This window comes from Thunnus thynnus, chromosome 12 (genome assembly GCF_963924715.1).
Source record: "Thunnus thynnus chromosome 12, fThuThy2.1, whole genome shotgun sequence".
Classification (NCBI taxonomy): domain Eukaryota; kingdom Metazoa; phylum Chordata; class Actinopteri; order Scombriformes; family Scombridae; genus Thunnus; species Thunnus thynnus.
The window spans coordinates 17,512,513-17,534,667 of NC_089528.1; the positions used below are offsets into that span (position 1 = coordinate 17,512,513).

The 22,155-nt window shown below is 40.0% G+C and overlaps 1 protein-coding gene across 3 annotated transcripts in view; it reads right to left on the reverse strand.

Moving 5' to 3' along the window:
* LOC137194253 (adenylate cyclase type 1-like) overlaps positions 1 to 18,727 on the reverse strand; it is a 38,160-nt gene extending 19,433 nt beyond the window's left edge. For 2 of the 3 annotated variants that reach the window (XM_067605975.1, XM_067605976.1), the window contains exons 1-4: positions 17,612 to 18,726; positions 14,295 to 14,444; positions 13,838 to 13,956; positions 6,754 to 6,865 (exon numbers count right to left, since the gene is read on the reverse strand). In XM_067605975.1, coding sequence (XP_067462076.1) covers positions 6,754 to 6,865; positions 13,838 to 13,956; positions 14,295 to 14,444; positions 17,612 to 18,220 — 990 coding nt within the window. In that variant the 5' untranslated portion in view covers positions 18,221 to 18,726. Of the gene's footprint in view, positions 1 to 6,753; positions 6,866 to 13,837; positions 13,957 to 14,294; positions 14,445 to 17,611 lie in introns of all 3 variants that reach the window. The other variant, XR_010930945.1, reaches the window with a different exon arrangement.
* Positions 18,728 to 22,155: the final 3,428 nt, after the last annotated feature.

Sequence of the window (22,155 nt, forward strand, 5' to 3'; positions counted from 1 at the left end):
AACATATTTGGGAGTGCTGCCCCAGAAGCCTATATGTGTGAGAAACACTGCAAACTGAATCTTGATAAGAGAATATCATAATCAGCAAATGACTGAAATTCAAAATATCCATAATGTTATAGAATAAAGTAAATGGTAAATATAATGTGTGACAGCTTAATCTAATTATATAGATAATATCACTGGGATTGAATCAAACCGACGCACCACGTGAGAAATGTGCTAATAAGGAGATAATGTCAATTGTTATTACATTACATTAAAATTAAATGACTAAATATTTCTGACAGTTTATTAGATGATGAAAAGGTGATTTTACTCTCCATCTTTTTTTCTTTTTTTTTGTTGCATTACTGAAAACTATTACAAAGTAACTCTTAACTGTGAGTGTTCTTAGCCAGGGACATCCATTTAAAGACATACAAAATGAAAATACAACATGTGTTAACTGCTGAGCAAAGCTTGGACATGCCGACAAAACTAGTAAGCTACAGGTTATTATAGGTTTCAGTAACAGGAACCACATACCCTACAAGTATAAATGATAAAAAAGTGATGATATTTATTTGTAAATGAGGGACTGTACCAAGCAAAGTATCACTGAATCAACAAATAAAGAAGGTTTGTTTCTTTGCCTGCCAGGTTTTCAAAGATATTGGGAAAAACATTTAACTTAACTTACTGGTTTTGTAGATCTAAAAAAAAAAAATCATTAATTTAGTTCTTTTTCTAGCAACAGAAAAATGTCTTTTTTCCGACTCCTCCATCAAACACCCAAGCTGGCTTGTTTGGTTTAGGCTTAGCTTCAGTCCACAGTTTCTAGCACACAGGCGTCTGAGGGAAAACTGTAAGACTTGACAGTGATCCTTGCACCTGCTCATGAGACAAACCCAAACAGGGTTATTTGAGTTGTGTTTACACCCAGACTTTAATGTCTGGCACGCAGCTGTCACAGTGTGGGCAGTGGACAGACTTTGTGCTTAATTAAAAATAATTTTAAAAAATTGTTAGCATCCTAATCGGCGTAATTTGTTTCGTGTTATATTTTTCTTGGCATAGGATTTTGTATCATATAAACTTGCAGATGTACAGACGATCACAACTGAACTTCCTTCAGGTTGTAAATGTTATAATTCTACTTCATTTTTTCCTACCAAACAAAGTGAATCTTTACTAGTTTTCCTACAGATAATACAATCTCAGCTTCCTCATGAGTAGATTAGTTTGTTTTGTCAGTTCTTCCAGTGAATTAAGTACTTATAATGTTTAATCAGGGGATAATAGTCTTGAAAACTGAACATCAGAAATGGACCTTTTGTTACTGTCTTAAAAATGATGAAAATAAAGTAAAAAAAAAAAGAGTTGACTCAGGGAAACAAGTATGGAAATACATTTCACTATGCATGTATGCACTTTACGCATGACATAGGTTATTCTGTAGGTCTCCACAGCCATATATGTGTGAATGAAAAGGGAACTCTGACTCTGAGAAAGTAAGAAATGGTAGACAGATATATCATTGAGCCATCCTAAAAATGGAAACATGAGAGAGGAAGAGAGCGCAGAGAACCACGGGGCATAAAAGACACAGTTGAGGGAAGTAGGCTGCTGCATGTCAATCAAAAGCTGAGAAACAAGGAGCGGAGGAGTCTGAAAGCTGTGATGCAGGGAGGTGTTGCGAGAGGAGAGAAAAGAGAGACTAGAATGAAAAGCTGTGTGAAACTCTGCCATGGAAACGGCAAAGACACACACACACACACATATACACACACATGCACACGCATACAGACACAAAAGCACATTCATTCCAGGGCTATTAATGTTATATAGCATCACAACAACCATAAATTAATCACAGAGTCCCTCTTGCAACAGAAACTGTTGTTTTGGGTGCCGGACAGACTGTTGGAGACTCAGCCAGGGAGAGGAAGTGTTTATAGAGTGAGGGGGCCTGAAGAAGACCAGTTGGTGTGTCAATTTACACTCTTGCTATCATCGTGTTTGAAATAAATCTCCATCTCTCACAACTTTCAAGTATCATGTGAACTATATATAAATCTTTACTGTTACATTTTTTTGATAAAGCAAAAAAGTATAGTTTAACTACAAAAATTGGAGTTTTCATTTTATTGTATTGCCAAATTTGACAAACAAAGCGGTGAGGTCTCTATTTAACAATCCCGCTGTCTCTCTCTGACACTTCAGCTATGTATGGGATGATTATGTCAGTCTGATGTTACATTTTCACTGTTTCAGATAAGGCAAAGTTTGGGTAGTGAGATGTTTGCACATCTTGTCTTCACTCTCGGTGGTAGTCGGCAGGTTCTCGGCCTGGTGGTGAAGAGTTATAATTACCAATTATAATTATAATTACTAGCTTGTGTTCTTGTGGGTGGTGGGAATCAAACAGCAAATACTGATTGGTGTGAGTGGGTTTCCTATAAACTTCGATTTTCAAGCTTCCAACATCTAAGAAGGAAAGACTTTTGCTTTTTTTATGTCTTCTGATGTAAATTTAATGCTGCTGTCCACAGTGAACGCTCACACTCCTAAAAACACAAACAGGTGCTAGGTGTGTGTGTCTTTTCCTCTCCCTCTACACAGATGTTGGCAATGCTGGGAGGCAGCAGTTAATTATTGGCTTTGTTGGTAGGAGCCATTCTTGTGCTTGTAGTAGGTGGTGTTGACGCAAAGGTTAATCAGGGTGCATATTTGATCAATACCCCAAGAGTAGACTTCTGCATGGGGCTAAAACTGAGACTCAAATGCAGCCCTAGCATGAATCTTTCAGGCTGAGCCTTTCTGAATCTGGTGCTGCCAAATTTAAAATCCAAACCTACTGCTAGACTCAAGGCTTTTTGCTTTACTTCATTCCTTACTAAATGTTAGTTTGCCAGACTAATCCAACACATTGGCTACACTCTGTTTCCCTCTAGGCATGTGTGCTTCTGTCTACCTGCAACACACACACAGGACGCAGACTATTGGCACTGACAGAGAGAGGAGTTCTTACAGCTGCACTAATTGATAATTTTATATTAACAATGCATCAAATGGCTATGTGTAATGTGAAAAGTGTGAAATATTCACTCTCCTTTTAGGAGAGTGAATATTGGACTTACATTTGCCAGGTGGCCAGAAACAAGACTCCAATTGAATGCTAATGTTGTTCTGTGTCTGCTGCATCAGTGTCTGCCATATCAATTCCATAAGGTGATAATAAGCCAGTGCTATGTTTTCAACTTGTTCTGCTGCCCCCAGTTGGCCAAAAAATGATTAATGATTAATGATAATGATTAAAAATGTTATAATTGATACTGCTTTACTAAATTACATTTGAAAAAAAAAACCTGACCCCCAAGCCACAGGCTTTATGCAAAAAACAATTATTAGTGGTTCTAAAAGCTCAAACACATATATGTTCATTCAAGATTTTGTTGGGAGCTTGTGTTAAATTTGGAAACTGGTATAAGTTTGTTAGCTATTGGAGGTTAACAGGGGATGAGAATGCAGTAAGACGAGAGTGGAAGGTTTGTGATAAACCTGGGGTCATGTTTGCTGCCTTATCTTCATTTACACTGAACACTGAGCCAGATGGCTTCAGGAGAAAGAGAAGGAGGAGAGGAGAGGAGAGGAGAGGAGAGGAGAGCAGAGGAGAGGAGAGGAGAGGAGAGGAGAGGAGAGGAGAGGAGAGGAGAGGAGAGGAGAGTTTTGAGAGGAGTTTTACTACATAAAAAGCACTTTAGGAGAACACTGCGTTCCTGGCCCACTTCCCATGCAAGCTTGACTAGTCCAAAGAGTGGACAGGTGGTGTGGGGATGGTGCTGGAATGGTATTATGTGATGATGCCCAGTGGCCATGTGGCATCGCCCGCTCTTCGTATGGAATGAGAAGAGTCTGCGTGGCCACAGTGACAGCGGCTATGAGTCACTGGCACTGCCACTTCCTGCCAAAGTGGATCAGAATGAGTGGGGCTTTGGGTCAGGGCAAGGCTAAAACATTTGATGACAAGTTTCATGACTGGGGACAGCCTTTCAGCGTAACACCGAGCAGCCAATTGGAGATCAGACCAATCTTTGCAGTCGAACTAAAAGAACGAGACAGCTCAAATCACAACAGCACAAAAACTGACGTAGCTCAAGATAGCATTTCTTCTAACAAAATAACTTTGGGAGATGAAAGTGAAAATGTATCAATCATTCAATAATTGAAGCTAAAATTCAGCATCTTTGAAATGAAGGGAAAAAAACTTAAAGTGCATCAACTTGTTGGCATGACCTGACTTATGAATGAATCTGTGTGTGTGTATGTGTGTTGTAATGCATGGAATCATCTTGTTTTGGCTAATAGCACCTCAGGGTAAAATGCAACTATCTGCAAGGTAAAGAGAGACTCCAGCTGGAATACAAAACAGCAAGAGCCAGGTAAAGCAACCGATCCAAGATTAACTGAGAAGGCAATGACAATTATTTGACAACAACAAGTCAAATGAGAGGCACTCAAGTAATTTCTATTTTATGCATGTAAACAAACAAGTTAAAAATAGAGCTCTCAACACGACCAAGAAAAACCTTCTATGAAAGCAAAAAAGGTTTAGATGTAATCCTGTGGATTAATGGATTTGACAAGGGCATGTGCCTGGTGTAAGTAATAGAGGCCAGATTATATGTAGATAAGTTTGTGGAAGGGCGATCTTCAGGGGCTCAGGGGCTCAATCTTCTCACCAAACAAAAATACTGTATGTGTAAGCCAAACTCAAACTGGAGGAGGAGGAGCAAGATAATACTTTTTTGGAGGTGTATTGATTCTAATTAACCTAATTTATGGGATAGGTTCCGTATTTTTCAAGTCTGTCTTAAGAGAGATGTGTTATGCACATTTTCAGGTTTATATTTATATTCTGGGGCTCTACTGGTATATCTTTGCATGATTAACAGTTCAAAAATCTCCTAATCTATCTTATACTGGCTCTTTATGCAGCCCTTCAGTTCAGTTGCAGTCTGAAACAGGCCGTCTTAGCTCCTATCTCTTTCAGCCCCCTTCCCCGAGTAGCCCACTCTTTTCCGATTGGCCAGCTTCCGGAAACTGCACCTCGGCAGTGTTTCTGGAGGCTACGTTAACAAACAATAGTAGAATGATTTCATTTTTTTTCTTGCTCTTTACTCAAAATGTCAACTTCTCAAATACATCGTACATGTTTGAGCCAAAATTCAATCTGAAATATGTGAGTGGACAACGTGAACAACCCACGGAAAAACATTAGCAACAACCTTAGCGACAAAGGCTACGGAATGAATGCCTGTTTGTGGGCACACACGAACAATCTGACATCATCACAAGGAGGAAGTAGAAGTAACATTGCAAATAAAACATTCAGAGCAGGCTGAAGCCTGAGCTTTTGATTTTTAGGGAGCATTTTTACATACAGTATCAGTCAAAAGTTTGGACACACTTTCTCATTCAAGTGAATGGGAAGATGTGTCCAAACTTTTGACTGTTACTGTATGTTAACCTCAAGGTTTGGAACTTTGACCATGTTAAACATAGACATTTATCAGAACAGTATAAAAATAACAGAAAATCACAAAAAGCATATGTCCCCTTTAAAACAATAGTCACATGCCCATATCTACATTGAAACAATGTTTGTTGTAATCGATACTCCTGTTCATACTTCTTGTGACAAGATCCTCTCCTAATGGACTTCCAATGTAAGTGATGGGGGATAAAATCCACAGTCCTCATTCTGTGCAAAAATGTATTCCAAAGTTTGGCTTAGACAAATCTAAGCCAAACTATCGTCCCAAGTGACAGTATTTTTAGCATAAAATTCCCTCTTTTTGTTATTATCCCTTCAACGCTGCTCCGTAAGGAAACATTATTCGGAGAAACTAAAAGACAAAATTTTATAATAAAACGACTGTTTGGAAGATACCCACTTATTATGTCTAATGCAGACAGCTAGAGCTCCATTTTAGCTTCAGTTGAACCTTAGAATGCATTATTTCACAGAAGGAGGGCTGTCGATTTTGTCCCCCATCACATCACATTGGAAGCACATTAGGAAGGGTTCTTTCAATGGCCAGTATGAACAGAAGGAATGATTACAGCAGGAAAAACCTGTTTCAATATTCATATGGGCACCAGACTGCTGTTTTAAGACAGACTTGAAAAATTGCGAACCTATCCTTTAAGCCATGTCAAGGCATATATAGTATTTTGATTAAAAGATTTTGTAATATCAGCGCACATTTGAGAGTGACTAGATTAAACACAGCGGTCAAATTCACATTAAAAGTTGAGCGGATTTTGAGCACTGAAATCACAAAGAGTGAAATATTGACAGATGGGAGAGCTGAAATCTTTTCCACATGCAAACCAAGAGAGATTGGGTACAAGTACAACTCAACAGCTCCTTCATTTAGTTCATTCACACAACCGGAGTGGAGGCGAGGTTTAGCTCTTGATAAATCTGGCCGAGATTAAAGAGGTCTGTCAACTCTTCCTCAAATGAAGCACTGGATAATCATATTAACCATCATATGGGCTTCCAGTATTCACTGTGACATCATGCTAAGCTGGTACAATAGTGGCATGTGCCAGCAGCCTGTGGCCAAAGCAGTACACATATACACATACACACATCCTTGCTAAAGTTTGGCTAAAGTGTACACACACAGAAAAAGAGCAGCCTTTTTGCCATCAGTGACTGTAATTGAGGGATATGTGCTCAGGGGAGGGAAACAGACTCACCGTGGCAAGCTCATCAAACTTTCCAAACAGCTCGTTAAGCAGTTTAACCAGTTCCTGGGCTGTACACTGGGAGGCCAGGCTGGTGAAACCTACTATGTCTGCAAACAGGATGCTGTAACAGAGACAGAGAGAGAAAAGAAGCGTTTGAGTCAATGCAGGTTATTTTTAGCTGCAAGTTATACTGTATCAAGGAACCAAGATTATTGGGTTCCCTCATCTAATGAGATCTTAGGAATATGTTTAAAATGACATTTAGGAAGCCTCAGCCAAAGTGAATTGGAACATTCTCTTTGGATAATGTGTTCACAGCAAACTAATCATAGATTGAAATGAATGACCTGCAGCAGCAAAAAACAAAAAAAAAAAAAAAAAAGAGAGAGAGAGAGAGAAAGCCTGCTCCGTTCTCAAACTGACTGGCAGCGCAGTCAAGCAGAGCGACTCAAAATAGAAGCGAGAGCATTCTCACGGGGATCAAGGTGGAGTCATGTCCTGTTAGGAGCTGGAGAGAAGCGGTTCTACGATATAATGCAACTATCAAGGCGCTGTCACAGTCTCCAGGTGAACTTGTATTCCCTTTTGACAGCTGGTATACAGGACTGAAAGTGCTTGAGGTTTAAACGTTGCATTCTAAGGGTGGCTGAGGTTTTATTTTTTCACTATACCGTAAGCATTTTCTGTGCCTTTCTGTGCCGTTTGTAATTTTTGCTGATTATCTTACTCGTCATGTTTCGTTATAACTTGACAATGGGCCCCGGGGTAAAGGTTACTTGTTTTGCTTGTGTCTTATTATGAGAGACTACTCGTTATCAATCTGCATCAGAGCAGAACAGGAACTTTTCTCATGAAGGATTTGCCCTGAGTGCTGTGTGGCAATGGAGGGTGTGAAAGGAGAATTAGTCATCAAACTCTGACTGTCCTGAACAACTCGTACGTCTGCGGCTCTCGTACTGACGGCAGGCTGTCTTCATGTGGGCTGGAGTTTTCACAATGTGACAGGGTGCTGGATCTCTAAGGGGGAGCTGCTAAATGTCACTGTGTTGTCTCACAAATGTCACCATAATGAGGGGCAATGGATTCAATTTGTGTGAATGTTTTAATTGGCAACCTTCTGTGGCTGACAAATATTTGGAACGTTAAATACTGTATTAGTGTAAACACTTGATGTGTAATTCGGTAAAGCTCTAAAAAGGACCAAACTGATGCTATAAAGTGTTTCAGTTCAGCGGGCACCTAAGTGCAGTATGGATACAGTCAGAGCAGCTTTGATGTGTACAGTGAATTGCCCGACAATAGAACAAAGAGCTGGATGAAAAACAAATTGATTTTGAATGATCAGCTATACAGAACACATGCCCAGTTATTAAATCCCTCAAACTAACACAACAAATTCTGTTTCATGCCTGATACGGACTCCAAGCCAAAACTATTTCAATTCTTCCAGTAAATTGTTTCAAGTAAGCCATTTTTACAAGTTAAACCGCTGATTAGAAATTTCCCCCAAACATTTCCAGCCTTATGTGATTCTCTGAAGAGGACTGAAATGTAAACTCAGACAAGCTGATTGTAAAATTAATTAAAAATTCATCAGCTCCACCTGCAGCATTCATGTATTCAAAAGCCAGTTGGGAGAGTTTCAGAATTATAGTCTTTAATCCAAACAACCTCTCACAAGAAAATGGTTTATTTCATCTAAAATACAAATGTCATGCTTATGAGACAGAGCAGTAACGTGAAAGAGGATGGCTGCAAACAAAACTGCGAAATCATCCTGTTATCTTTGCTACTCATCATCGCTCGTTAACTTGTATTTTCACGTAAACCCAGTCAGCTGGCTACTAACTGAACTTGGAGAGCATAGCGGATTTTGTCTGTGGAGAACATTGCAAATGATCTCAGAGTGCTGCTTTTGAGGAAAACAGAGTCGCACTGCAACTGGAGTAGCCTATAGTGCATCTTGCACCATTGAGTTTGATATTAATACGATCAGAAAGTTGCTTTCCACACACATTTTTTAGGATGTTCCCAAGTATGCTAACAAGGTTCTGCGTGTCCAGTTAAATGTTTGGTTCATGATACATGTAGCTTGAAACATGGGAGCAGCAGACTGTGGTATTTCTCTATTTTACAATTCTTATGATGACCCCATTTTTGATATTATTCATGGTCAACATTTTTCCAGAAATAGCCATTCAGTGTATCCTTGCTGGACTCAAACTGCATGCATGTAATCAAGCATTACTGTTACTATATCAGCCTCACTGTTTACTGTTAGCACTTCTAATGCCATACAGTGTAAGTGTTGAGTTACTGTTACTGCAAACTAAACATTTCCTACTGCTGCTGCTTCAAAGTAATATCATTCAACTGAAGAAATACAGTGTGGCCCTTGTTGTGAAACAGTCACAGGAAAAACAATGTATCTGTTTAGCACCAACCACATTTTTATTCATGTCATTTTCTGGATTCTTTCGTCAGTGGATCATTTTGGATGGAACAGGAGGGAACAGCCACAGTGAGCGACAGGGGATTGTTACAGATGACTGGCTAAGCAGGGTTTGTTCACATTCTGTAATACGTTCATGTCAAAATCCCACGAAAAAGCAGCAGAAAAGAAATGAAAGCCCAGGTTTTCTCTGCCAATACTGGACTAGATGCTTATTCATGGGTTATGTGGACAAACCTACATAATTGCACCCCAAAACATAGGCTGCAACTGCTTTCTTTCAGTAAGTAGTTTGGTTGTATTTCTGTAGGAGGATTTAGGCAGAAATTTGCCTGAAGTGCCACAAAGTTTTGGGGATTTTTAGGGTAAGAAGCTTGAAGAAATCTGCAGCTCCTACGTGCCTGGCTGTGCATAAAGCATAAACCAGCTATGACGCGGTACAGAGAACATCCCATTGAGTGCATGTTCCCAATATCTAATGACCTCATGTGACCTCCCCACTGCAGCCAGTTATTTTTGGCTGTGTTTACCTCATTGTAACTACACGCACACCATTATCTCCACTTTCATGTAAAGCATGCACAAAACATGAGCTCTCTGTTCCATTCAAAGTACAATACAGGTCAGGAATCATGACGTTCTACCATTGAAGATACAGTACGCTTTGTAGGGCAACGAATGGAAAAAAAAGAATGTACAATAGGTCAAGTGATGCCAGTTAATTTAAATAAGCAACACATTTCTGTTGGTAACTGCACATTCAGTCCACAAAAATGTTTATGATTAATGGTCTCACTAATGTAAGCAACATGTTTTGCTTAGCACATGATCAAAAAGTAGATAAATCCAGGGATATACTGCATATTACATAGGAGAACATGTAAGCTCACTCTGTAATTAGTAGCAGTTCCCACATGTAATATGACAGGCAAACTAAATCAAGAAGACAAATATAAATATGAGTATGGGGTGTGTGCTGAGCACGCGGTTCATATCATAAACATCTGTGGCTTATTTTTGACTACACACCATTACTTATTATCATTATGTATGCAATTTTTAGCAATACATGATTTTAAAGGCATGTGGGAAATGGTTACATGTATAAAATTGAGGTGTAAATGTGCATTTACTGTCACTAACTAGCTTATTGTAAGCTGGCAGAGATATTTGAGAATTTGCAAACAATTTGTAAACAGATTTAACTCTTTAGGTTGCTGATTGCAGTTTTTAACTGGGAACCTCTGTATCTGATTTTGAATGTCCTCCAGCAAAACCATCCCATCAAAAACACCACAGCACTGTTGTTCTAGCCTCGGCCTTTGCCTACTAAACAACAAACTCTTTACTATCTCACTACTCAAGGTCAAAACCTACCTCAGGTTTCTGATTCAGTAAACTCCATCACCTACAGTAGGCAAATCGCTACGATACAAATGATTAAGCTAAACATAATTCAAACATGGTTATTTCCGTGGTAAGCAGAATCTTCTGTTATCTAATATTGTCTAATAAAACCCCCCTCACACCCTCATCCATCATCTCCTCTCCAATGGCGCATTTTCAAGGAGAGGTATTCCCCCAACTATGCTAATCTCTTATTTCCCTCAGTGGGAGGCATTACTGTAGCTATTCTGGCAGTTAAGATTTCAATTTAATTGCATAGTGGAAGACGCGAGCCACGTGCCAACTCAAGGGTTAACTCTGAATGGGTCCCTCTGGAGCTACAGTATGTGGGCAGTGCATTCGCTGACTTTGGGCCAATAAAGGAGGTAACACAGAGGAGTCTATGCAATAATGTGGTGTGCAGGATGCCAACAACAAATTTCAAGCGAATAAATTGTGTCTGTACGTGTGTTTTTGAGCATCAAAGAAAACCTGCTCTCAGTTCTTTTCTCCCAATGAGCTCTTTCTAGTTATCCTGACCTCATCTCTTACTTTGCACAAACTGTTCTTTTAACTGATGTATTATGAGTCTTCTTTAAAAGCCACTTACTTTATACCTGATCCAATGTATTGTCTGTTTTGTCAAGAGGAAGTCACTTTGTATGTATTTAATGTATCTGTGGGGGTGGAATTAAATGTTATAAATAGACATGGTGGAAAAACAAAGAGTGATGAAAATGCGTGTGTTGTGTTAAAGGATGTGCTAAATTACAAGGTGATGTGATACATCTGAAAGGTCTTTAATTAAAAGAGCAATATGAGTTTAAACAGTCCATGCTCATAATTTAGCAGTTTTTGCCTGATTTATATGATAAATTATATAAATGTAATTTATTAAAGGTGATAATAAATCGATCACTTATAATGTCTATTTTTTAGTCATACAAGTCCCAATACTTCAACCCCTTAATGTTATTAAAACATACAGTACCAGTCAAAAGTTTGGACACACCTTCTTTTGGGGCTATAATATCCCGCATATATGGTTAAATAAACTTCTGTTTTGTTACTTTTGTATCATATTCTTATTTTTAGTGACTGATTACTACAATATCCCCCTGGCTGGATTTTAATCACGTCAAACACTGCTCACAGTCTCAGTACATAATGAAGAAAATTCAAAACCTCAAGTAAATTGTGCTGCAAACTGTTTACTTGCAGTCCACCCAAATCACATAAATCATGTCTGCATCCAGTTTAGATCACTCTCAAAGGGCGGCGCTATCTGAAGGAGTGCAAGGCACAAAAGTAATCAGCAGAGCTCCACTGAGATGAGTCCATATTTAACCACTGCGTGTACGCGCACACACATACACACACAGTGTTATGCAACAAGAATTTAGTCTCCATTGCATTTAATCCCCTGTAGCAACTTAATCCTGGGGCTAAGCAAACTCTCCTCCTCAAGCCTCCCTGCTGCTCCGAGAACACAGAGGAAAGGAGGAAGAGGAAATGATAAGAAATGTTGGAGCATGATAAGGGAGACTTAACATTACAGTAAGAGATTAAAGCTGGTGATGAAAAGGAAAATGTTTAAAAAAAGTCTCTGATTTAGAATTTGCAGACAATGGAGCAGTACACATCAGGTTTTCAAGCATACTGTTTACATTTTTTCTAACAAAGGTTTAAAAGGTCAAACACGGCCAAGTACAGCTGCAGGAGGGAAAGTCAGTCATATGCAGATTTGCACTGATGGACTGTAACCAACCAAATACTTGCGTACAAATTTGAAGTACTTGTATTTTACTCAGGTATTTCCATTTGATGTTATTGACTTTTACTCTAGCAGCAAATATTGTACTATTTACTTAATTACATTTATTCAACATACAAAACAAACAAGTTGTTTGTGCTGTAGTGCTGTACATTACTAGGTTGATTTTGAACTACCCAACAGTATTTAAAGTAGTGAAAATCAGCTCCCCCTCGACCAGCTACGACATTAAAATGCTGCTTACATGTTAATGTAATAACAATCAAGTAATATAATTAGAAATAATATGACACTGACGGGAGCAATTATATTCCTGAGTACTTGAGTACTTTTGATTATTTAATCAAAATAATACCCCTGCAAAGCATTTTGAATTCAGGATTTTTCCTGTAATGGAATGTTTTACATTGTGGTATTGCTACTTTGACTTAAGTGAAAGATCTGAACATGTTTTCCATCACTGCAGATTTGTATTTTACAACTTTAAAGGTGCTTAAACGCTGATAGACAGACAAACACCAGAGCTGACTGATTAACAGATGATTTGTACTCTTGAATATGTTTGCTACTGTCATTTGAAAATGTAGTTATTACTTTTTGAAGAGAGACAGATAGACAGAGATAAAATATTCATTAACTGCCTTTTACAGTGAGGAATTACATAGTTCCCACTGTGAGATCATTTGTTTGCCAGTTTCTGAGGATCTATTAGCTATCAACCTGTAGCAAAGGGGAATGATCTTAAGACAGCATACAGCTGGGAGCTTGGCAAATGTACAGCACATTGCATAAGTGCCAGAGGAAACTCCTCTTCAGTAAGCATCGCTTAATCTGCCTTTCTCCTTCCCCAGTAGGAACCCTAACTCCAAAAGCCTTGTTTCCCTGGGAGGTTGTTGAGATATGACAGCCCTGATGTTGGCATACGCACCACTGGCATACTATCCTTAGCCCTGCAAAAATGAGACCAGATTTTGATCTTGACATCAGTGGATGTTGGGTGAGTTCCTTGTAACCCTCATAACATTTCTTTGCTCCAAAACGTGGCACCAATAATAAACAACTGGAAATTGCAACCTCAAGTCTTTGCTATGATTCCAGTGATGTCTGGACTGATAATAAATGAGTGAGTCAGGGGCTAGCCCTTGATGTTCAGCGTGAAGAATGAGATATTTTGGTTTTGGGAGCCTCGGGTGTGATAATGTTTTAGGACAGAGAGATCACACTACATTGTGTAGCCCTCAGTTTTCTTTCCAGAGGACATGTTTGTGCAGGATATTCAGTTCATTTTAAGCATGAACTGTAATTCAGTGAGACAGTATCTATTCCACTATTTCAGCTGGAAATTATCCCATGAGGAAGATATCTCCAAATACCACTGTTAAAAGTGGCATGAGTAAAGTCAATTCACAGCTAAGATGGGTTTACTGTAAATATCAGTGGGATCAGTTCACACTTGTGTTGGGTTGATGTGAGTATCCTACCTGACATTGTCATGTCGCTGGATGTAGATTTTGTGAAAGATCCTTTCTGGGGGCTTCAGGAAATCCTCTTTCATCTCCATAGCTACGTTCCTGGGCAACAGACTCATTAACAGGCGCTCCTGAGTGTGTGTGTGTGTGTGTGTGTGTGTGTGTGTGTGTGTGTGTGTATGTGTGTGAAAGAGACAGCAAGAGAGAGAGAGAGAGAGAGAGGGCAGAGAAAAGATAAAGTAAGTTTAAATATATATTTTTGTTCAGTCAATCACTGCAAAGTTATCACAGGACAGAGTGTTAGTAGCGATAAGAAATGCGCGAGTTAAAAAGGCATGAAATCAGAACGGAAAGGAATAATGTGTCGAAATGACTCACGACACAAGTGAGAGAGAGAGAGAGAGAGAGAGAGGGGAGGAAAAAGAAAACATAGACACACACAGTGTCAGCAGAGTACAGGTGCCTGTACCTGTTTCTCGTTCTCATCCTCCATGCGGAGTCTCTCTTCAATGCAGTTGCGAGCCTGCAGGAAGGCCTTCCTCTGGGCTCGTTCTGTCAGGATGCGCACAAACAGCCCTGACAGGTTGACACTGGTGAACAGCACTGTGTTTGCAACCAACTGCAAACAAACAAACAAAAAACCATTAAAGACTCTTTACATTCTTTTGTACGGTGTTTAAACATACCTAAACATAGTATTAGGACTATGTAAGTACAGCAATTGTTGTGATGTGTGTGTCATATGTGTCATTTCATGTACATGCTTGCTTAAGAATGATCGATTTAAAGTGAATTTGTATTTTCAAATATGCAACCACATTAAATACTGGAATATATAATTTGGTCTATATGTGTGTGTATGTTCTTGTGTGTACAGTATCCACAGTATATATTGATATATACACATAAGCATGTCCATATGCATATTTTTAAGCATGTTCCTAACATTGTGGTTCTGAAACTGCTCAAACGTCCCCTGGAGAGGTCTATGGGGGTTTTGTAGAATTTAATTCATAAAAATACATTGATTTGAAGGATATACTGTATGTATACTATACAGTACGTATTCTAATCACAAATTTCATGTTTGCCACTTTGATTCCACTATGTACAGTGTAATATAATTTAAATCAAGAACAATAAAAGTCTTCCCATACTGGCATACTATATCTACTATATCTCTATTTTGGGGGTTGTGACATTAAAACATTAGAAAATCCGGGGGATGATTCATCCATCACTGCGGAGTAGCATGACTGCTTTCAACCTTGTGCAGGACACAAAGAAAAGAGTTTTTTTTTACTTGACTGAGGTTGGCTGACTTTGTACACAAATCAAACAAGGTCTTATATTCACTTCTAGAGTGTATAGCAAGCCGTTACCCTGGGCAATAATTATAAGGAATCCATTCTCTCCATATCTTAGGTCATTCATCATTTGTGTTCTCTACAACTGGAGTCAATGATGGAGAGTAGGTGACCTCAAAAGAAGCTACAACAAATTAATTATGCTTTGCTTCTTAAAATGAGAGTGTCATCTCAGAGCATTTACATTTCAATGACCATCATAAACACTCTGTCAAAAGCTTCATATGATTTGTGCACAACTTGTCAAACAAACAAACTTCCAACCCCACAGGCAGGCATGTTTCCCAGTCCGATGAATAATAGATTGCCTTGAAAAGACTGTTTCTGGCAGCGGCGGTCTGTCTTTGTGCTTGGCAGCCATGCAGGCAAGAATCAACATGTTCAAATGATGCTCAAGTTACTTCAGAGCTGCGAGTGAGTAAATGTGGACGTCGAAGTTAAGTGGTGTAAAATATTCACTCTCGTCCTTATCTGTGGTGATAACCCTAATTTCCCTTCAGATGGCAATGATTGACCTTATTGCAGTGCACTCACTCCTGCAGCTATCTCAACCATTCACTGTCAGAAAAATAGATCCTTAAAGTCTTCCACAGTGAAGAAATTATAACCTTTACATCATCTGATTCTGTATTATTTTCAAGGTGTATTAAGGTGGTGATGAATAGCTGTTGCAACATATTGTTCTGCAGCATTTGATAATACAGGGCTTTCATTTAATATGCATGTTATCACTGTTGTACTTGATGTCAGAGGACATCATTACAAACACAAACTCTCTGGGACTGGATTCTTATGTTTTGGTTATAGTAGTCATTATAGTTATATGGGAGAATTTGCTTTAGATTGGGGTCTACATTCTTAGTTTGTTCAGTGTTTTGGTTTCTGTTCAATCCAAGCTTTATCTGGAAATGCAAGGTTGTAAACTTATGTCATATAGCTATTCATCACTCCCAACTCTTTGATGAATCAATAAAATGTAGCACTAAAAGAATAAAGATTGTGTCTATATTCTTGACAGACAACGTTTAAAGTGTTATTGCAGAACATGTCAACACAGACACACAGCTGAAGAGCAGGGAGCTGGTAATAAACTAGTTTTGAAATGACAGTGCACACCTATTGCTTCAGAAATAAAATATTTCAGGTAGAATGAGCCATGAAGCAGAAGGTACTGTAGGCTCAGTGCCTGGGACCTAGGTGGGTGGTAGGTGCAAGCCTGGGCTGTGCGGGGTCATGCCACACAGCTCATCTCTAAGCTTAATGGATTAGCTATCTCTGGTCGCGCAGCTAACACTGTCCTTCACATGGCTACGCAGGTATCTCATAGCCCACATACAGGAAAACAATCTCCTCCGCAAATACGCCGTCATCATCCAAGGGCGTGATGAACTGATCAAATCTCAATTTTGTCTCCAAGACATGCACAATCTTCATGTCATATGTTGCACTGGGGCAGAAATGTTCCATTACCCCTGGAGAGTTTGACTGATGTGACATATCTTCTTTCCCACACCTGATGACAATCACAAATGTGAGTGTGTGTACGTCTCATTGTGACAGAATACAGTACAAAGATACAAATGTAACTGGTGTACCAATTCCTATTTTAGCTCTGAAATTACATGCATGACTTTGCCCTATTTTTCATAACTGAAGCATATACTGTAATGTGGTGTATGTGTGTGTGTGTGTGTGTGTGTGTTTGACTCTGGTTCCTCATTCCCAGCCAGCTCCTTTGGGGCTGATTCATATCCCCAGAGAAACAGTCATGGTCATACACACTGCTTCACTCATTCATTTTTTTCCCCTCTTTGTTTGTTTTCTTCCTTTAGGCCTACAGGTATGCATCACCACAGCTATGCCCTGCACAGTACTGTACTATAGTTCACTATCACTTAACCACAGTAAATATGTCAAATCACTTCCAGGCATGTATTTCAGAGTACCATGGGAGCAGGAGAAAAGATGTGCGAACAAATATTCACTCAGACTTACTATGTGTGTGTCCACCAAGCGCCACAAGAAGTTAACATCAAGCTTTTCATCTAAAATTCTCCTTTATGGCTCACAGTTTTACTACTGCGTGTCCAGCTGGTGAACTGACATGAACTAGGTTGTCTTTTTTTGAAACCAAAACAGGTCGTGGCAGAATTACACTTCCTCAAATTTGATCAAAGCCTTAGCAAATCCCATTCAGTCTAGCCACAGGGAGCTGTCCTTAGTGCTGAACTGAAGTCTTGGCTATGTGTTTCTGCATGGGCCCAGTTATATTGTACTGTATGGATGATGCTGGAAAAATGGTGATGATGATGATGATGATGATGATGATGATGATTATAGGCCTACTAATAGGTAAAAGTATCTAAAAAACCACCAAAGGCGCCATAATCGATGTGTGAATGTTGTAGCCTATACTTACCGTTCTCCATAGTTTCTGTGTTTTCACTGTAACAGAGGTGGCAGTCACAATCAAATGCGAGATGGAGACCATTATTCCAAACACAACAGCCAACAGTGTCCGCACAGGTAGGAGCGCGTAGGCGACGAAGGTGACCAGGATGAGCTGCCACATGCCTTGCTCCGGGGACGTCGGGGGCTCCATCCCCATCGCACCCAGGGAGAAGGGACAGCAGAGGAAAGAGAAAGTGAAGCCGAAGAGCAGCGTCAGGTTCACAATCTGCTGGAGCTGTGTCACTTGCAGGTACTTGACGTTAGTTACGATGAACAGGGAGACGAAGATGACACAGTGGACCGGATGGGACCCCTTGGAGATGGTGAGACTGGGGCCGGACAGCAACTCCACTACGGCCAGCGTCGAGCACATGAAGATGAGGACGGCCAGGGCTTTGAGGGTGGACGTCTGCTCCAGCTTCAGGTTGTAGTTCTGGAAGAGAGACTCGAGCTCCTTGCAGTCGAACTCGTCCTCACACACGATGGTGGTCAAAGGGACGCCCGGTGGACAGTGACTTCTCTTCCGCCTGGTTTTGACTTTCTGAAACGGTATTTCCTCCATGTCAGTGCCATTCATAAACTGAATACCTGCTCACAGCTTAGGTCAAACGGGACACCGGATCCCACGCCGACACAGACCGGAGCCAACTAAGACGCGCAAAGCAGGCTGGAGGCAGAGCGTCCCAGATAGCACAGACTGGCCGGTGGCCACAGACGCGCTCCACACTATCCACAGGTTGAATTGTGCTGTTCGGAGAGATCAGCAACCAAAGAAACCTTCATGTCCAGGCTCCCCCCCTTTTTTATGACGACGATGAGCTGCAAAATAATATGTATCAAAATTTCAGGATTGGTTTGAGCGCCACATGAAGAGCAGCGCACACGACGTCTAGTTCAGATGGTAACAGCTTTTTGCGGGGCTCAGATAGGATCACGCCTGCGCATTATGAGGTGAAGATAAGACAGGTCTCAGCTACTCAACACACAGTCAAGACGATTTGACTGGTGCGGCTGCAGAGCCTCCCTCACCAACCTGACAGTACATCATCCACAATGTCCTTTTCTTTCCCACCTACACTGTTTCCATCATTAAACCCTGCGCAATCTAATTTTTACATTCATCTGTGCTCTTTTTTTCCTGTCTCCTTCACTCACACACATGCATTCACACATGCACAGAAGGAGAGGGAGAAGCAGAATTAATAGATTTACTGTGTATCATTGTTTTCATAGACTATGACTATGATGAAATCCTCATCCAAGAGATGCTGCTAAGCTATGGTTGGCACAGACGCGGGGCAACACGCTTGCATGCCATTCCTCGTATGATTTCTGTGTTGCCAATGAGGCAGCCACCCTCACCATCAGCACCCTCTTGGCATTCAGGGGGTGGTGTCTCATTCATTACCAGAGGAAGATTAGTCATCCATCACAGGCTGCCGTTACCATGAGCCGTCAGTGCCAGGGAGGGTGTAAGAAAGTGACAGATGGATGGCCCATGCCAAAGTCCAGCACTCTACCATGCTACCAGGACGCTCACACATGCCCTCTGTTCCCCCTCCCCTCTGAGCTGTTTGTATTCTAGCTTTCACTGATACAACTCAGTTATTGAATGAGTGTAGGTTATAAAGTGTGGCAGGAAAACAAAGAGAGAAAGGAATGGATGGGGTGGGCTATAGTCTGGTCATGGAGAAACATCAAATTAAGTGTTTTATGATCATAATTTGCAAACTTTTTTGTTTCTCTGTGTACAATGGCTCAAGTAAGTTGATATTAAAGCTGAAATGATTGGTCCATTAACCAATTAGTCGATGAACAGAAAATTAATCTGCCAACAATTTTTGATAATTTGTTAAGTCAATTATCAAGCAAAAATGGCAAACATTCTGTGGTTACAGCCTCTAAAATGTGAGGTTTTGCAGCTTTTATTTGTTTCATATAATTGTAAATTAATCTTTGGGTTTTAAAGTGTTGGTTGGATAAAACAAGCATTCTGGAGATGTTACTTTTGGCTCTGGGAAATTGCAATTTCTCTAGTTTTGTGATATTGTGATAGACTAAATTATGAAAAAAAGAATATAAAAATGCAATAAAAAGAATCGATAAAAACATTTATAATGAAAATAATCATCATTTGCAGCTCTAGTTGATGTAAGTTCTGAAATCTTGCAAAATGTGTAAAATGCTAGCTGTCACACTAAATGTTTTGTCAGGATACAGCCCTATTGCTGTCTCCAAAACAGCAGGCCCTTACCTTTCCCTCTCGCCTGCCTGCCAGTCTCACTTTTCTGTGTTATCTATCCCTGCTCCTCTGAGAGAAAGATGTGGGACACGGGATGTAGGACACATTGCTTTTAGGCTGATATTGTGTCTCATCCACAAGGTTTTTACACAGAGAAAAAAAAAACTGATGTGTGACTGTGCCTCCCACAAAGGTGACATGCAAATGAACCAAAAAACAGTGTCATCATTTATAGTCTGTTGACTGGTGTGTAATTAATCTAGCATGGATTTACTGTCATCACCTTAATCAATATTTCAATATTCTTTGTGTAGCAGCTCCCCAAATTAATCTCAATAATGAACGCTGCTGTTTTTCAGTTTCGTGAGACATCTCACATTCTTTTGAAGCAAATGTCAAACTGTGCATTCAAACAAGATGAAAATCTGACATTCAAATTGCCATTTATGTATCTGCACATGCAGGTTTGTACTTTTTTTTTTTTTTTTGACTGCTGTTGATTGACAGCTGGTTTCGTTGCATTTGTGTGAAGGCGTGCAGTATACCACGAGGACCTCTTGTCCTGTTTGCGGCCAAGAACATTGGAGGGAATGAGAGTACGAGGCATTGTACAGTACAAAAGTGTTATTCTCTCTGCTTTTTGATGGCTTCAGGTGTAAGTGTATGGTCACATTCTGCCAGCCCTCATCTTCTGAGAACAAAGAGAGGTCTTATGGGAGTTCACACACCAAAGCTGCACTCCAAGGGCATCGGACAAGGAGACAGCAGCCTGCTTCCTGCTGTGTGCCTCTCCACTAAAAAATCATCTCCACTTCCTCTGTCCGTCTTTCTATTTCTGTCTCTCGCTCTTTCATCTCTCAAAAAAAAATCCTCTCAGACTTAAAGACATGAAACAGCTGAGCATCTGAAACCATGTAAAAACAGCTGATTATGTATCTGACATATTTACATTGCGAATAACAGCTTGATGACTCAACAGCTTGAGCTCTCTGCAGCAATTAAAATCTTCTCCACCACATGTCACTTGTATAGCTTCTTTCCAAAAGCTGATCTATAGCATTTAGGAGATCTTAAAGTAGCAAATGCTTGCCACCAAATTTGTTTCTTATAGAGGCTTTGGTCAAAATCTCTAATGTTTTCTTGTGAATTGAGCAGTGAGAAATGTCACTCTCTTCCCCCTCTCAAAAATGCTTCAAAAAGATTTTCACAGCCCTTAATTCTCCAAACAGCAGGGTGTTTTTGAATCTGGAAGACAGATAGCTTGCATGCTATTGGTTTGGACTGGGATGAAAGGATAAAAAGTGGATGAATGAAATCAGCTGAGCACATCCAAAAGAATGTTCAGAGCTGCTGCCTCCATCTAAATAGTGCTTTACACTCACTGTCATCAAGTGATGATCTGTAATGATAGCCCAGCAGCTGGCAAGTCCCACCAGTGTCCAGATGTGGTTGAAACATTGCTGGTCTTATAATCACAGACACATTGGCTCAACACCAGCAAATGAAACAGCCAAGGCAGACCCAAGAGGGATTGGCAATGCATGTTGTGAATTAGCTAATGTCAGCCTTAATTAAAACGTGCTAAGGAAAAACACTTTTCCTCAGCAGTCAGGTGTGCTGCTCTTCTTTCCTCAGAGAATCGGCCACATCTTAGAAGGACAAGAAAAACATGCCAACTACAAAAGGTGGAGAACTTTGCGAGAATATAAGCTTTATATATATGTTACGTTGTATTACTTTCACAATATGGTGATCAATCTATTTCTTTTCCTTTGTTCATGAAACTGAAGAGAAATTATAAATCAAATATGGCCACAAGTCAGCAATTTTTCACATAAACTTAAAAGAAATGAGTCCGAATCCAGCCTTGAGCAGGAACCTGCAGAGCTCCATTTGTCATGGCTGAAAACATAATGCACACATAATTACCAAATCAAAACTGGACTCAGGGAAAAAAATCCACAAGCTTATCCTTCATTCAGCAAAGAGAATGACTGGTACCCTCTTCAAAACACGTCCTGTATACAATCACAACAGATAAATGTAGAAGCTATGTTATACCCAAGATCCCATGATTCAGATGTAATTCATCTTTTGATGGACTGTTCAATGACAGCAAGGTCACTGAACATGTTTGGACTGCATTTTTTAAAACTTTGCACAACAAAATCTTGATCTAACGCGGTTCAGCGTCTTGTCAGGTACGTATTGCTGAAAAATGTGTTTGTCACAGATGCATTCTCGAGTAGACAGATGATGGCACGAAACGT